A 14177-nucleotide genomic window follows, 5' to 3' on the forward strand; every position below is an offset into this window, starting at 1 on the left:
GTGCCAGATACCACAGCACACCTTCAGGGGTCTAGTGGAGTCCATGCCTCAATGGGTCGGGCTGTTTTGTTTATATATATATATATATATATATGTTAGCATGAGACTGGCCTTGATAAAATAATTTACTAACCATGTCTGTGCAGTTATCTCCAATTTAACATCCTGCCATGACCATATAAAGCTTGTAAACCTGCTAAATGTCACATGGTACGTGCAAGGATACCAAAAAGGGACGTGACATAACTAGCAAAATACTGTTGACATGGAGCTCCACACACATGAATTAAATCAATATTTGCACAACAAGATCCTGCTTTTAAAAACACAATATAAACTTTAAAGCTATGCATTTTGTGCAGAATAAAATGTATATTTGGATTTCTACCGTCCTTGCCCCATTGACTTCCATTGTAAATTCATTACTGTAAACACACTTTTGCTAAAGATGCTGCATTTTGATTGTGCCACAAAGGCTGTGTTAACTTGCATTGAATGACATACATATACACATTTAATTCCCTTTAACTTAAATAATCAATTAACATGTTTCATCAAAAAGCCTTTCAGAGCTCACATTAGGCCCCTATACACATGAAATCATTATTTTTTGTGCTCTTGAGTGTCCTTTTCTTCTTGAATGAGTTCACATTTACTCGGGGAGCCATGAAACACTTTCACCTCTTACGGTTTTCTCACAAATTGGCCTCATGGCTCGACACACCGTTGTGCGCTCATGATTAAAAGGTCTTGTATTGCCTTAATGACACTGCTTTCACTAGGATGATGGTTTGCAGGAACAAATCACTTCCATACAATGGCCTGAACCGTAAATGAGGAGAAATATAGTTTCTGAAAGACACAAATGGATTTGAAATGGATGACAGCGTTTAGAATTAGTCGATTTCTCCTTTGTTTTCCACAAAACAAAGCTGAACAGCTGTGGAAAGGTAACAGCTGTACACCATGACCTCATCCTCTGAGTAAATTGGTAACACATGATGACCTCTTGACTCAACATTGGGTGAACTGGGTGTTGGAAATGGGAGTGCTACACATTTTGTTTTGTTCTTCTGCATTGTTGGCAACCTGTTTTTCCAGGACGAGGCGTGGAATCACAGCTCCATCTAGTGGCAATAGGATGCAAGCACTTTTTTTTCTTTCATTTTAATATTCTATAACAGTGGTTCTCAACCCTTTTGACTCAAAGAATAATTTAGGCCTGAATTTAATATTTATGTATTTGAATTGCATTAACAATTAACATCCATTTGTATCTATTTGTAACATCTATATATATTTAACACAAATAAATAATAAACTTTGTCTGATTACTGTGTATTTAAAACATTCAGTTTACTATTACAGAATTCTCGAGCTTCTTGCACATTTCATTTGTATATGACTGTCATATATGCATCACATTAAATGTATTAGTTTGTTCATGTTAAAAATCCAAATAGATGGATTGAAAGATTGAAGACTGAAATTCATAAATCCTAAATTTAGGAAAATTTGATTTTTATTACAACCAGCATTAACTTCTTGAGCAATTTGAGCTACAGTAGCTTGTCTGTTTGATCGGACCACACAGGCCAGCCTTCTCTCCCCACGTGCATCAATGAGTCATACTGTTATGCCTGATCAGTGTATATTAATCATTTATTAATTTAAGTACATTTAAGTCATCATAGAGCCCCTTGGAAGTTTGCTGAGGCCCCCTGGTCTTTAATGAAAAACTTCTGTGTTGTCACATGTAGGACCACAACAAACCCAGTCCACCACAGAAACCACTTCCTGCAGACCCCTTAATCCGATGCCACGGAGTGGGTCGAAGCATGTCAGCGGTGGCAGTGCGGATACCAGGCCCTGGACCTCTAGCCATCCCGATTCCAACAGTACCACGACCACCCCCTTCCATACCACTGCCGAACAGGTCAGTCCCATTGTGATATTGCTGGTAAAATCACATATTTAAGGATGAAAACTATAACTGCATTTGTTTGGATACTTTGCAGACCTCTTCCCAGATTACCACAGCCTTTTTATGATCACTGACATATGTGGACACCACAGCACTGGGTGAATTTCACCAGCATCTGAACACACTTGTTTGCACTATAAAAACTCTGTTGGACCAAGTGACCACCCTGCAGAAACTCTATGGAGGGTCTCACAGAGAAGAGGGCTGACCGGACACCTTGGTGCTGTGCCTCCTCAATAAAGGTGTTGGTTTGTCCTCGCTCAGGTACTGCAGAACTATTTAAGATGTATATTTATTATGAGGAGGGAACGATGTGCTGTGCTTGACACTTTTTTTACTGTATGAACATTGTGACTTTTTATTAAACATTTTTATTTGTTTTTACTTGTTGAAAATAAGGCAACAAATCATGTTTTACTTTCTTTTTTTGAGTGTTTTTTCCCCTTTTAATGCTGACCTAATGCTGCGTTCACGCCATGTCGAAAACAACATGTGACGTCGGGAATTATGTTTCTACTGTATGTTAACACTATCAATGCCTAAATTAATTTGCAGTGGTCAGGTGGTACAAGTAGGAGCTTTCAGAATTACGAGCTCTACGAGGACGTGAATGCTTTTGACAAGTTTAAATCTCATAATTACGGGAATTGTGACATGGTGTAACCGCACCTTTTATGGTAAGAATTACGTTGGTGTTGTGAAGATCAAAAAAAGACCTGCTTTATAATGACGCAGCATGTCTGGGAGTATAAGCCACATTAAATCATAAAGACTAAACACAGAGCGCTGGAATGGACTAAGTGCAAAAAACCCTTCACAATTACTTGAATGAGGCATGTCATGAAGGAGGAAGTGATGTGAGCCATTATTGTTCAGTCATAGTTCAGTCATGCTCATGGGCACTGACAAACTAACTTTTTTTTGTTTTAAATACACTACCTTAAATTCATATGTGCTTGAGCAAATGCAGTGCTATCCACCGCCCATGCAAGGATCACTGTTAAAGGGACAGTTCACCCAAAAATTTTAATTCTGTCATCATTTACTCACCCTCAAGTTATTACAAACCTGTATAAATACAAACCAGTTTTAATAGGCCCCATTGACATCCACAGAATGGGGGGAAAAATACTGTGGAAGTCATTGGGGCCATCAACTGTTTGGTTACCAACATTCTTCAAAATATCTTCTTTTGTTTTCAGCAGACGAAAGAAATTCATACAGGTTTGGAACAACTTGAGGGTGAGTAAATAACGACAGAATTTTCATTTTTGTGTGAGCTATCCCTTTATGGCCCCCGTTCACACCAAGGATAATAACTACTAAATCGTTCTAAATATAAAAAAGTAGTCCACAACTATAATGATAGCGGCACTGAGAAACAATTTCTTTGGAATCACTTTCAAAATGATTTTTTTTTTTCAAGCTGAACAACAAAAACATTGACAGAACTCGAGCGTCAAGGTGTCATGAACTGGCTTTTTAAATGTATTATACTGTTGTCTGAGGTCAACTCATGACGTTCGCGTGGTTTTTACATTAAAAAAACATCATAATGAATAAGTAATAGGCTATTTTCTGCCTTGGTTTTGAGGCTCTCTGAAAAACAGTCGGTTTTGATGGGCGTGCTGCACTGAAGACTTGGAAGTAAACGCCCACGGCTAGGATTGGATAAGATTTGCATATTTAATGAGCTTCAGCTCCCTCAGTACATGTGGGAATTGTTTTGAAAGCGTCTGGGGAAACGCTCACAGGGCTCGAAAAATATCTTTATCAAACAAACACAATGATTCATCTCTCATCCACCTGCGATTGACTGGAATGTTATTTCTGTATTATGCGCGCAAGAAAGGAATGTTATTTCACTATAGCCCGTTGGCAGGCCGGTGATAGCCCGTCTGAAAAATACATAGCCCCGGGACGTTGGCCTTTGCGAGCACTGGCGTTACAAGTCCGAGTCTGATCACGAATGAACCAATAACACCTTCTCCAGCCTGTGACAGTGTGCTTAGGTATGTAATCAATAGATATCAAATGATCTGTAATAATGCAATACTAACATATAAAAAAAACATGTTTTACTCACATAAGTGTGTGTTGCACAGTTCCTGTCGGATCCAATATAGAAGGCACAGCATTGTGTTTTAATCTCAATATGTCTGCAAATCCAGTCCCGACCTGTATCTTGTTTACAATCGATTCCGCGGTGAAATAAGGTGCTTCTGCATCCTATTACATCAGTGGTCGACATATTCTGAGAGCTCTCGTTTTCTGGGCCTGGTGTCAATAAAAGCTTTTCTTTGACTAACAATGAAGTTTTCAGCTCTGAAACTTACAGGATATTCTTATATCACGATGAACTTTTATATACCAAAGGCTCAAAGGATTTGATTTCTCAATTCATCACCCCTTTAAATCGACATACGTCATAACTGCAGCGTTTGCGTAGAACAAACAAAACTAATATCGTGCTGGTGTGGACACTAATATAGTTATTGTTATCTAACTTTATTATTGTTGGTGTGAACGGGCCTTTATTATCGCTACAACTTTAACCCCAAGCGTTCAACTGTTTGTGCTACGGAAATGAATGATATCTCAATGCGGCTTCTTGAGAAGAGTTGTGATTTTACTTTTCTCAGGCATTTTTTGCAGGCAAAAGATCCCATGAGTTCCATTGACTAGGGGCAGAGCCATATCTAGAGAGCAGAATATGCGTAACAACGCCATGTCACCTTCAGAAAATGTAAAAATGTAAAAAAATGTAAAAAAAATTAAAAAAAAACTCCCAGTGATAACATGAAATATGACACCACAGACCTTAAAATATCACAGATTCGCAGATCAGCATCCCCACTGAGCCATCAGGATCCAGCAGCTGTCATGTCTGTGTCATTATGGCCTTTTTGTGCTGTATACAAGTTCTTTGAAATATCTTCCAATACTTGAGGTTATAGATGTTGAATTTTCTGTACTGTATTTCTTGTATAATTTCTGACAATATAAACTGCCGTTCAAAAGTTTGGGGTTAGTATGAATTTTTTGAAGAAATTAAGACTTTAATTCAGCAAGGTGACAGTAAAGACATTAGATTTCTATTTCAAATGAATGTTGTTCTTTTGAAATTTCTCTTCATCAAAGAATCCTGAATAGAATCCTACAAAAATATGAAGCAGCACAACTGTTTAAAACGTTGATAATAATAAGAAATGTTTCTTGAGCACCAAATCAGCATATTAGTATGATTTCTGAAGGATCATGTGACACCAAAGACAGACTGCTAAAAATTCTACTTCACCATCACAGGAATAAATTACATTTTTTATGTATATTAACATAGAAAACAATTATTTTAAATTGTAAAAATATCCCACAATACCAATGTTTTTGCTGTATATGTTTGATCAAATAAATGCAGCTTTGGTGCAAATGAGAGATCTTTTAAAAGCATTTAAAAAAATCGGTCACTTATAAATAACAATGAGCAATACATTGTTACAGTATGTATTAATCTTTGTTAATGTTAGTTCACAGTGCATTAACTAATGTTAACAAATACAACTTTTGATTTTAATAATGTATTAGTAAATGTTGAAATTAACGTGAACTAAAAGGAATAAATGCTGTAGAAGTATTGAACATTATTGTTCAAGTTGTAATTGTAAAGTGTTCCCCAACTCCAAACTTTTGAATGGTTAAAGTAATCTCTTTAGCCAAATAGCCATCTTTCACTGATTTCTAATGAAAATGTTTGACGTTAAGATGATGTAAAGGATGTAGTAAATATCACTGCTGGTGTGTGTTGTCACAACTTTGGCATTTTTACACAAGTGGTTCCTGCTTGCCTATAACACAGCTCCTTTATGCACAGCTGGACTTATTCATAAACTTATGGGACCGTTGTTCTGCTTGGTACTTCACCCTGAGGGGGAAATTACACTCCAGTTTTTCCACATAATATTCCAACGTTGTTGCATTGGGACTGTAACATACCCAGCTGTCACAGTATTTCATTCAAGCCAAGCCAAGCCTGTGTGTGTTTCTTTATGTCCTTGTTTACCTAGTCACCGCAGTGTATGTACATTTCACTTTTTTATATGCACTCATGTGGATGTATTGAATGCTCACTGTTTTGTTTTTGTTTTTTGACACAATCTGTCATCAAGATTATTGCTCAGTTTATGCTCAGCTTTTTTATTTCTATGAATTAGGATATTAAAAGGGAAATGTGAATGCCTTCAAAAAATGTAACTGGATACTTTGAGTAATGCAAGCAAGGACTTCAACGAGAATAATAAATGAGGGTATTACTATTGTGAATTCAATTTTTTTTTTATTTTGCTCAAGGCTTTAATGTAATATGACATCAAGATAAAGATCACTTCTTTTCCACCTAACCGAACTGTTCTGTTGATGTCAGGCGCTTTGAATCTTCCGTGCTCATTTTATCCAGCAAGTTTATGATGATCTGAAACAGAAATTTTCTTTTTGTTCCAAGCTACAAAATGGCATTAATTCGTTCTTGTGTAGTTTGTCAGGTTACCTGTCTCCCAAATGCTTTTGCCATATCCGCTGCACCTGCTCCATACTACATTAGGGTGTAAATATAATTTTATCAGGAGAGTTTTTTAGTTCTCCTGGCGGTATGTTTTATTGCACTCCTATTGTTTAATAATTTATGGATTATGAATATCATAATCTGTTACCTCGTTCTTCATATGGTGATCTGCCCCACTGTCAAGCAGAAGTTTCACCAGCTCCACATGGTTATTTAGCACAGCAACCTAAAAAATAATAATGTAATCCATCTTGTATGTCAATTCTAGTGGCTGTTTTGATGATAAATACCATAAGTGGTGTCTTGCCATCCTTGTCACGGACGTTTACATCAGCTCCGGCCTGGAGGAGGATGGAGGCCACCGCTGCGTTCCCACTGATGGCTGACACACGCATGAGAGGAGTCCAGAGAGACACTTTATCCATCACATCCACCTGTCAGAGTGCAAAAACACAGATGCTTTAAACTGACAATACAGGGTCTAACTTGACATCTGACAGAGTAGTAGGCCTTCCCTGTCAAAACAAAGTTTCATTTAAATGAAATATCATTGCTATAGTGCTAAATATTAGTGTTAACCGGTTATGAAATACCTTTAAAGTCACCATGAAATCAAAATGAGCAATTCTTTTTTTTAAATGGAATATTGCAGTGTTTATTATAAATGATTTATCCATGCACATGTTTGTTTTATTATTCATGTGCCCTCAACATTTTTAATCAAAAATAACTATGCCTTCTCTGACCTGTCCCACACATGACATCACAGCAATGGCAAACCACAACAATCCAATCAATTCCTGATGGACAAACCCTTACAAAAAAGTGTATTCAGGTGTGCTCTTAGTATACTAAAGTTTACTTTCAGTCTACTTTTTATGTACTTCTCAGAAATGTACTGAAATATACTTAAAATAACACACTTAAAGGGATGGTTCACCCAAAAATGAAAATTAGCCCATGATTTACTCACTCTCAAGCCAATCTAGGTGTATATGACATTCTTCGTTCAGATGAATACAATCAGAGTTATATTAAAAAATGGGTAACACTTTAGAATAATGGTCCGTCATTAATAGGTAACTATCAGGAAGTAATGCAGGACTAATGAGTAGTACTACATTAACACTTCAGCTACTACTACTAACTAATATAGAAACAAGCTTAACTAATCAGTAAGTAATATCAAATTTAGGACTAAGATAGTTCCTTATTAGGTAATCAATAATTACTGAGTGGGATTGGCATCACTAAGAACTAATAGGTAACTATGACAAATTATAAAGAATTACTAATTAATTACTAATCACAAATTAACGTGCCTGAGATGTGAGAAATTGTCTTTTTTTACTCTCAATGTGGTCATAAAATGCATCACTAATTACTCAAGGGTTACCTAGTCACTACGCAGGAACTACTAGTGACCTGGACCATTATTTTAAAGTGAAAAAGATGGTTTATCACTTTAAAATAATGGTCCAGATCATTAGCAGTTCTTGAAGGTTGTCCTTCTTTACTCTGAATAAATTCATAAAATACATCACTAGTTACTCAAGCGTTACCTAGTCACTATGCAGGAACTACTGGTGATCTGGACCATTATTTTAAAGTGAAAAATATGTTTTTTATAGTGACTAGGTAACCCTTGAGTAACTAGTGATGCATTTTATGAATTTATTCAGAGTTAAAAAGATGATTGATTACGTCACTGACACACAATAATGTTCTTTATAATTTGTCAGTTAGTTAATAGTTATTAATGAGGCTAATCTCATTCAGTAAATATTGATTACTTTAAAAGGTACTATCTCCTAAATTTGATATTACTTACTGATTAGTTAAGCTTGTTTCTATATTAGTTAGTAGTAGCAGCTGAAGTGTTAATGTAGTACTACTCATTAGTCCTGCATTACTTCCTGCATAGTTACCTATTAATGACCGACCATTATTCTAAAGTGTTACCAAAAAATGTCCTGGCTAATCCAAGCTTTATAATGGCAGCTCAAAAAAGTGCATCCATTGTAACTCCTTGTTGTTGTGTTTACTCTTATGACTGAGAAGCCAATTAAATAAGCCTACTTTTTCATAAACTAGTGTAAGAGTTGTAAACTAGTGTACTCAAAGCTACTGTTATACTTAAAGTATACTTTTATACACTAAAAAGTCGGACAATTTAATCCCAAGTAGTATTGAAATAGTACACTTACTTAAGTATATTAGTATACTTATTACATAAAGTACACATACATTTATATGTAAACCTTAAGTATAAGTAAAACTTAAGTATACAAGTATAAGTAAAACTTAAGTATACTTAACAAAATTAACTTGAACTTTTGTAAGAGAAATCAAGTCCTGCCCTACATTTTTTTATTGTTCGAGAAGCCGTTAAACAACTATTGCAACTTCCATTTAATGTCTACTTTAATGTGCATTAAAGTTGGAGCATATGGTTCTTTGCACTTTACATCACTTTAAATGACTGAAAAAAGCCCTCTGACCTCACAACCATCTTGGATCATATATGTAATAACAGACAGGTGTCCTCCATCCACAGCCCAGTGGAACGGCGTGCAGCCAGCCGTGTCTCGACACTGCCATGTTGACCCGCAGTTATGCAGATACTTCACTGTGTCCAGGTGACCAGCGTAACAGGCCTGCATTAGACTGAAGAAGAAAAAAACACATGTATAGATAGGTATGAATGATTATAAAATGTAACTGTATAGAGTTACACTGAAAATATGCATATATAATAGGCATATGCAAGCTCACCTGTTTTTTCCAGTGTAATCTCTCTTGTTAATATCAGCTCCATGCTTCAGCAAAATGTCTGCTAAGCTACAAACCAAACAGATGCAGATCTCAAATAGAAATGGATGACTGTATTTTGACAAATCATGTTTTTCTCTCATGGAACCACATAGCAACTGGGACTCATGGGACATAAAGTAGCTCGCTAGAGTCGCTACTGAATTAGCTTTAGAAACATCAGATGCAAGTTTACCTGGTGAAACCTTTCTGTGCTGCTACCATGAGAGGGGTGAAACCCATTTTGTCAACAACATCCACATCGACCGTTCTAGGGAGAGGAATTACATGAGAGGGCGTATGAACAACATTTGAACTGGCATTTAAAGGGATAGAAAATGAAAACGCTTAGCTTCATGTTATTATAAACCTGTATGACTTTTGTGGAACACACACAAAAAAGGCATTTTGATGTGTGTGTGTGTTCATATTTTTCTATCCCGACTCATGGGGACTCGTGTCACCGTGGGGACCTAAATTGAGGTCCCCATCAGGGAAAAAAGCCTATAAATCATACAGAAGGAGTTTTTTTGAAAATGTTAAAATGCAGAAAGTTTTCTGTGGGGTTTTAGGTAGGTTTAGTGTAAGGAGAATATACAGTTTGTACAATATAAAAACCATTACGTCTGAGTGTCCCCACAAAGATAGCAAACCAGATGTGTGAGTGTTGTGTGTGTTTCACAGAAGAAAGAAAATCATCCAGATTTAGAATGGCATGACTCGTGAGGGTGATTGGTGGGTTAAATGTCCCCTTGATTAGTACAATGTTAGTACTAATATAGCATATGAAGAAGCTTGAAGTGATTTTGGGGTCTATAAATGGTCAGTGATCTCACCCTGACTGTAGCACTGTGGTCAGCTCCTCCTCATCCTCCCTGTTCAGTGCCTGGTGGAGGTTCTTCCCACTGAAAGGCTCTCCTGTGACCACACCATCAGAACATTAATCAAATAAATAAAAAGTTAGTTTTTTAATGCCTCTTATGCTTTTATTAAAGGATTAGTTCACTTTTAAATAAACTTTTGCTGATAGTTTACTCACCCCCATGTCATCCAAGATGTCCATGTCTTTCTGTCTGCAGTCGAATGTTTGATGAAAACATTCCAGGATTTTTCTCCATATAATGGACTTCAGTGGGCTCCAAACGATTCAAGGTCCAAATTACAGTTTCAGTACAGCTTCAAAGGGCTTTAAACGATATACGAGTGTGGTCATAGATATATCTACCGTAGATGCCTCATTCTACTGATCCATACAAGCGCTAATGAGGCATCTACGTATACATCTATGACCATGCTCGTATTTTGACCTCACTTAGCGGAAGTTATGGCGGAGCTCAGAGATGATCACGTTCGTCTGATAAGAGGTAAAATAATAGCATAAATACTGCTCGGTTTCTCGCAGAAACTGATCGTTTCGCTAGATAAGACCCTTATTCATCGTCTGGTATCGTTTAAAGCCCTTTGAAGCTGCACTGAAACTGTCATTTGGACCTTGAACCGTTTGGAGCCCATTTAAGTCCATTAAATGGAGAAAAATCCTGGAATGTTTTCATAAAAAAAACTTAATTTCTTTTTGACTGCAGTATGAAAGACATGGACAACTTGGATGACATGGGGGTGAGTAAATTATCAGCAAAAGTTTATTTAAAAGTGAACTAATCCATTAAGGCATTGCTTAATAAAGTGAGATTAAATACATCAAGTATATTTGTGTTATTTAACATATTTAACCATTGCAGGTTTGTATAATATTCTGAGTTTGCATTTCACTGTTTCTATTTATTTTGAGGAATACTGAATCTATTTTTGTGCAAAGTAAATGCTGCTCATATTTAGTCCACAACTACAATAACTATTATGTTTACACAGTGCACACAACGCCCTGCACCTTGTGTCAGTCTATGGGAAAACAACTTGCGTTGCTTATTTGGAAAATGTAACTCAGATATTTTGTTGTAAATTTAAAAGTAATGTATTACTTTAAACCTTACTTGGAAAAAAAAGGAATCTGATTACGTAGCTCAGGTTACCTGTAACACCGTATCTACACCGGACGTGACAATAGCTAGAACAATAGCTAGAAGCTGTTTACAATGGACGCGACAAAGTGACCGTTGCAAAGCATTTGTCCTTCATGTCAGTACGTCATAAATAGAATGAGCCATCAGTTTTGGATTTGTCGTGTCGCGCATCCAGTGTAGACAACATCACTGATTATAATGGGTCATTGTTTTGTCGCCTCGCGGTACAATGTGTTACCCCAAACACTAAATATTTTTGTTGTTAGTGAATCCCTAAGAGTTTTTTGTTTCTAATCAATAAAAGGAAGGAAAATGAGATTTACTAGGTTTAAAATAGGTCAAGTCTTTGATTGGAGGTAAAATATCTCACGGCTGGTGAAGACGGAGATCGCAGGGCTGAAGCTGCACTCCCCTGAGGGTCTGGTGACCTTCAGTCTAAAACTGTAATAGGTGCTGGACTTCAATCCCTCGACAACATGATGAGTGCTGTACCCTCTGTGATAAAACACCAAAAGAGTGCTGCGTTGCTGAAAATAAGTTGTATTCATTTAAGTATGTAAAGAAATAATGTTCAGACAGAGTCAGAGAGAGCACACTGACATGTATATGGTTCTGTATGTGTGTGTTTTGGGGAACAGCTGCTCCAGAGAGAATTGGTTCCAGTGTTCAGGGGGTCCAGTTCGAGGTTTGTTCTCTTCATTCATCCAGCTCAGCTCGATACTGTGGTGACTGACCTTCCTGATCACAGGAGGCTGAGGGAGATCTGGAGATTTTGCTGGAGAAATGGAGAAAATAAATGGCATGTTCTTAATGTGAATTTTAGACATATATTTAGCTTTGCAGTAATATCTAACACAGTCATATTACTTTACCATAGTTTTGACAAGGGCTGAAACTCAAACCAATCTATGGTTAATATGCAGTTATCTGATACTGCAGCATCCACGGAATGATCTTGCTATTCAGGTGTGGCATACTGTATTGGGTAAACTGCAGCCTATTGGTTTCATCTTAATAAAGGTCATGAATATCATGTAACTGCACTAAGAATAACTAACAGAAGATTGTTCCTGGATTAGTGATTAAATTATTAAATTAAAGATTATCCATTACTTTTTAATCACTGTTGCTGGGGAAAGCTTTAGGATGTTTTTTTTCTTTCTTCTTTTCAAGATCAATGTAGCATAATCTTTAAAGAAAAATATTTTATTATATGCTAGTTTTTATTATATAAATTAAATATAAGAGAGGATTAAAGGCACTTTATGTGTTATATGAAAATTAACTTATTGAAGGTGTTTTGTGGTGGTGTTTTGAATAAAGTTTGTTCCTGGATTAGTGATGATAAGTTAAAAGATTATCCATTAACTTTTAATGACTGTTACTGGAGAAAATTTTAGGATGTTTTTTTCTTTTTTTTCTAAATAGATCTGGCAATGTAGCATTATTTTCCACCTAACTAACGTTAACTAACAAACTAAATAAATAAATAAATGCACTTCATAAAGTAAACAAATAATAGTATTTTAATCGATGTATTAAAATTGTTTTTGTTATTGTATTATATTATATATAAATTGTGTTATATTCACAAAAATTGTCTTCCTTGTATTAATCAAATTTAAGAGAGGAATAAAAACTATTGAAATAATTTTGTAGTGGTGTTTTTTTTTTATATATATAAAATTTATCTGAAAAACACTTCTATCATTCAGCCTTACGCAGGCTGCCTGCAGCTTTCATACTTTACAAACGTAACGTTACACAAGATATTGTAAATATATTTTTATGTTAATAAAATGTCCTGACAATAAACTAGTAACGTTAGCCACGAAACACAAATCAGATGTCTACCTGGGTTCATCGTTGTCTCAGTCAGCGTCCTTGTATTGAGAATTTCCCCAACTGCTGCTGTATGTTTGTTTGCCTCTCTCGAGCACATCTGACTCTACGAGTAATACCGTTGTCATGGTGACATCGTTGGAGCAGCAGTATAGTGCAATCTGTGTTTGTTGCACACGAGTTTCTAAAACGTGTTCAAATGACAGCGTCTCGTTTTTGTTTTAACATGAGAGCGAAGTATGCTTGTCTAGGACCGTGTTAATATTTACCCTGTAGTCACACTTTCATCATTTGGAGCTCTATTGTGATGAGATTAAATGACCACATGACCCTATTAAAATCTCTGCCGCTGCGCGTCCGAGCGGTGATTCAGTGCGCTGCGCTTGTGACAGTAAGACCGAATCGGTTCTTTTGAACAATTCATGTTAAAGAACCAGGTCAAAAAGATTCAAAGTGATTCTTTTACGTTATCATGTGGTCCATCCGAGAAACATTGGTCCGACGGCAACGTCGTGTCCCTGGCCAAAAATAGTAGCGTTAGGACGGCATAAATCGGTAAAAATATATAACACAGAACATCTCCCAAAATGCATTCAGATACGTCCTTTCAACTTTCATTTTGGAACTATTTTTCAACCATGACGGTCATGGGATGTGTCGGAGGGACGTGTATTCAACTGTCATTAAACGTCCACACGTTTGCTGGGATGTTTTAAATGTTTTTTTTTTTATTTACTCACAATTTCTACCTAATAAAATATTATATAGTAGGCCTATACATTTTTTAATATTATATAAAATGTAGAAATATACTGATTGTGACAACGCTGTAGTGTTTAATTGTATTAATGTAGCCTACATTAGCCTACTTTTTAAGGCATAGAAATCACACTTTTAAGATAATAATAATAATAATTTATTAAACAAACAACCTTCTATAACTATGCTGACTCGAGAAACA

The 14177-nt window shown here is 36.2% G+C and overlaps 2 protein-coding genes across 5 annotated transcripts in view; one reads left to right on the forward strand and one right to left on the reverse strand.

Moving 5' to 3' along the window:
• Positions 1 to 6301, forward strand: part of adam12b (ADAM metallopeptidase domain 12b) — a 79215-nt gene extending 72914 nt beyond the window's left edge. Inside the window, exons 12-13 of the mRNA XM_079833993.1 lie at positions 1761 to 1936; positions 2019 to 6301. Coding sequence (XP_079690119.1) covers positions 1761 to 1936; positions 2019 to 2058 — 216 coding nt within the window. The 3' untranslated portion in view covers positions 2059 to 6301. The remainder of the gene's footprint in view (positions 1 to 1760; positions 1937 to 2018) is intronic.
• Positions 3957 to 13587, reverse strand: LOC307136275 (fibronectin type 3 and ankyrin repeat domains protein 1-like). Of its 4 annotated transcripts, none has more exons than XM_079833140.1 (11): positions 13229 to 13587; positions 11975 to 12149; positions 11745 to 11869; positions 10190 to 10271; positions 9550 to 9624; positions 9318 to 9383; positions 9044 to 9209; positions 6833 to 6976; positions 6691 to 6768; positions 6528 to 6572; positions 3957 to 6452 (listed from the first exon to the last, which is right to left on the reverse strand). In XM_079833140.1, exons 1-11 carry the CDS (start codon positions 13314 to 13316, stop codon positions 6378 to 6380), a joined length of 1119 nt encoding a protein of 372 aa, XP_079689266.1. In that variant the 5' UTR covers positions 13317 to 13587; the 3' UTR covers positions 3957 to 6377. The 4 variants fall into 4 exon arrangements, 3 of the variants coding, with proteins under 3 accessions (XP_079689266.1, XP_079689267.1, XP_079689268.1); XR_013817760.1 differs by having other exon boundaries at positions 6325 to 6452; positions 6850 to 6976; positions 13229 to 13571; XM_079833141.1 differs by having other exon boundaries at positions 6325 to 6452; positions 6866 to 6976; positions 13229 to 13525.
• Positions 13588 to 14177: the final 590 nt, after the last annotated feature.

This window comes from Gobio gobio (assembly GCF_949357685.1).
Source record: "Gobio gobio genome assembly, chromosome: 13".
Taxonomy (NCBI): domain Eukaryota; kingdom Metazoa; phylum Chordata; class Actinopteri; order Cypriniformes; family Gobionidae; genus Gobio; species Gobio gobio.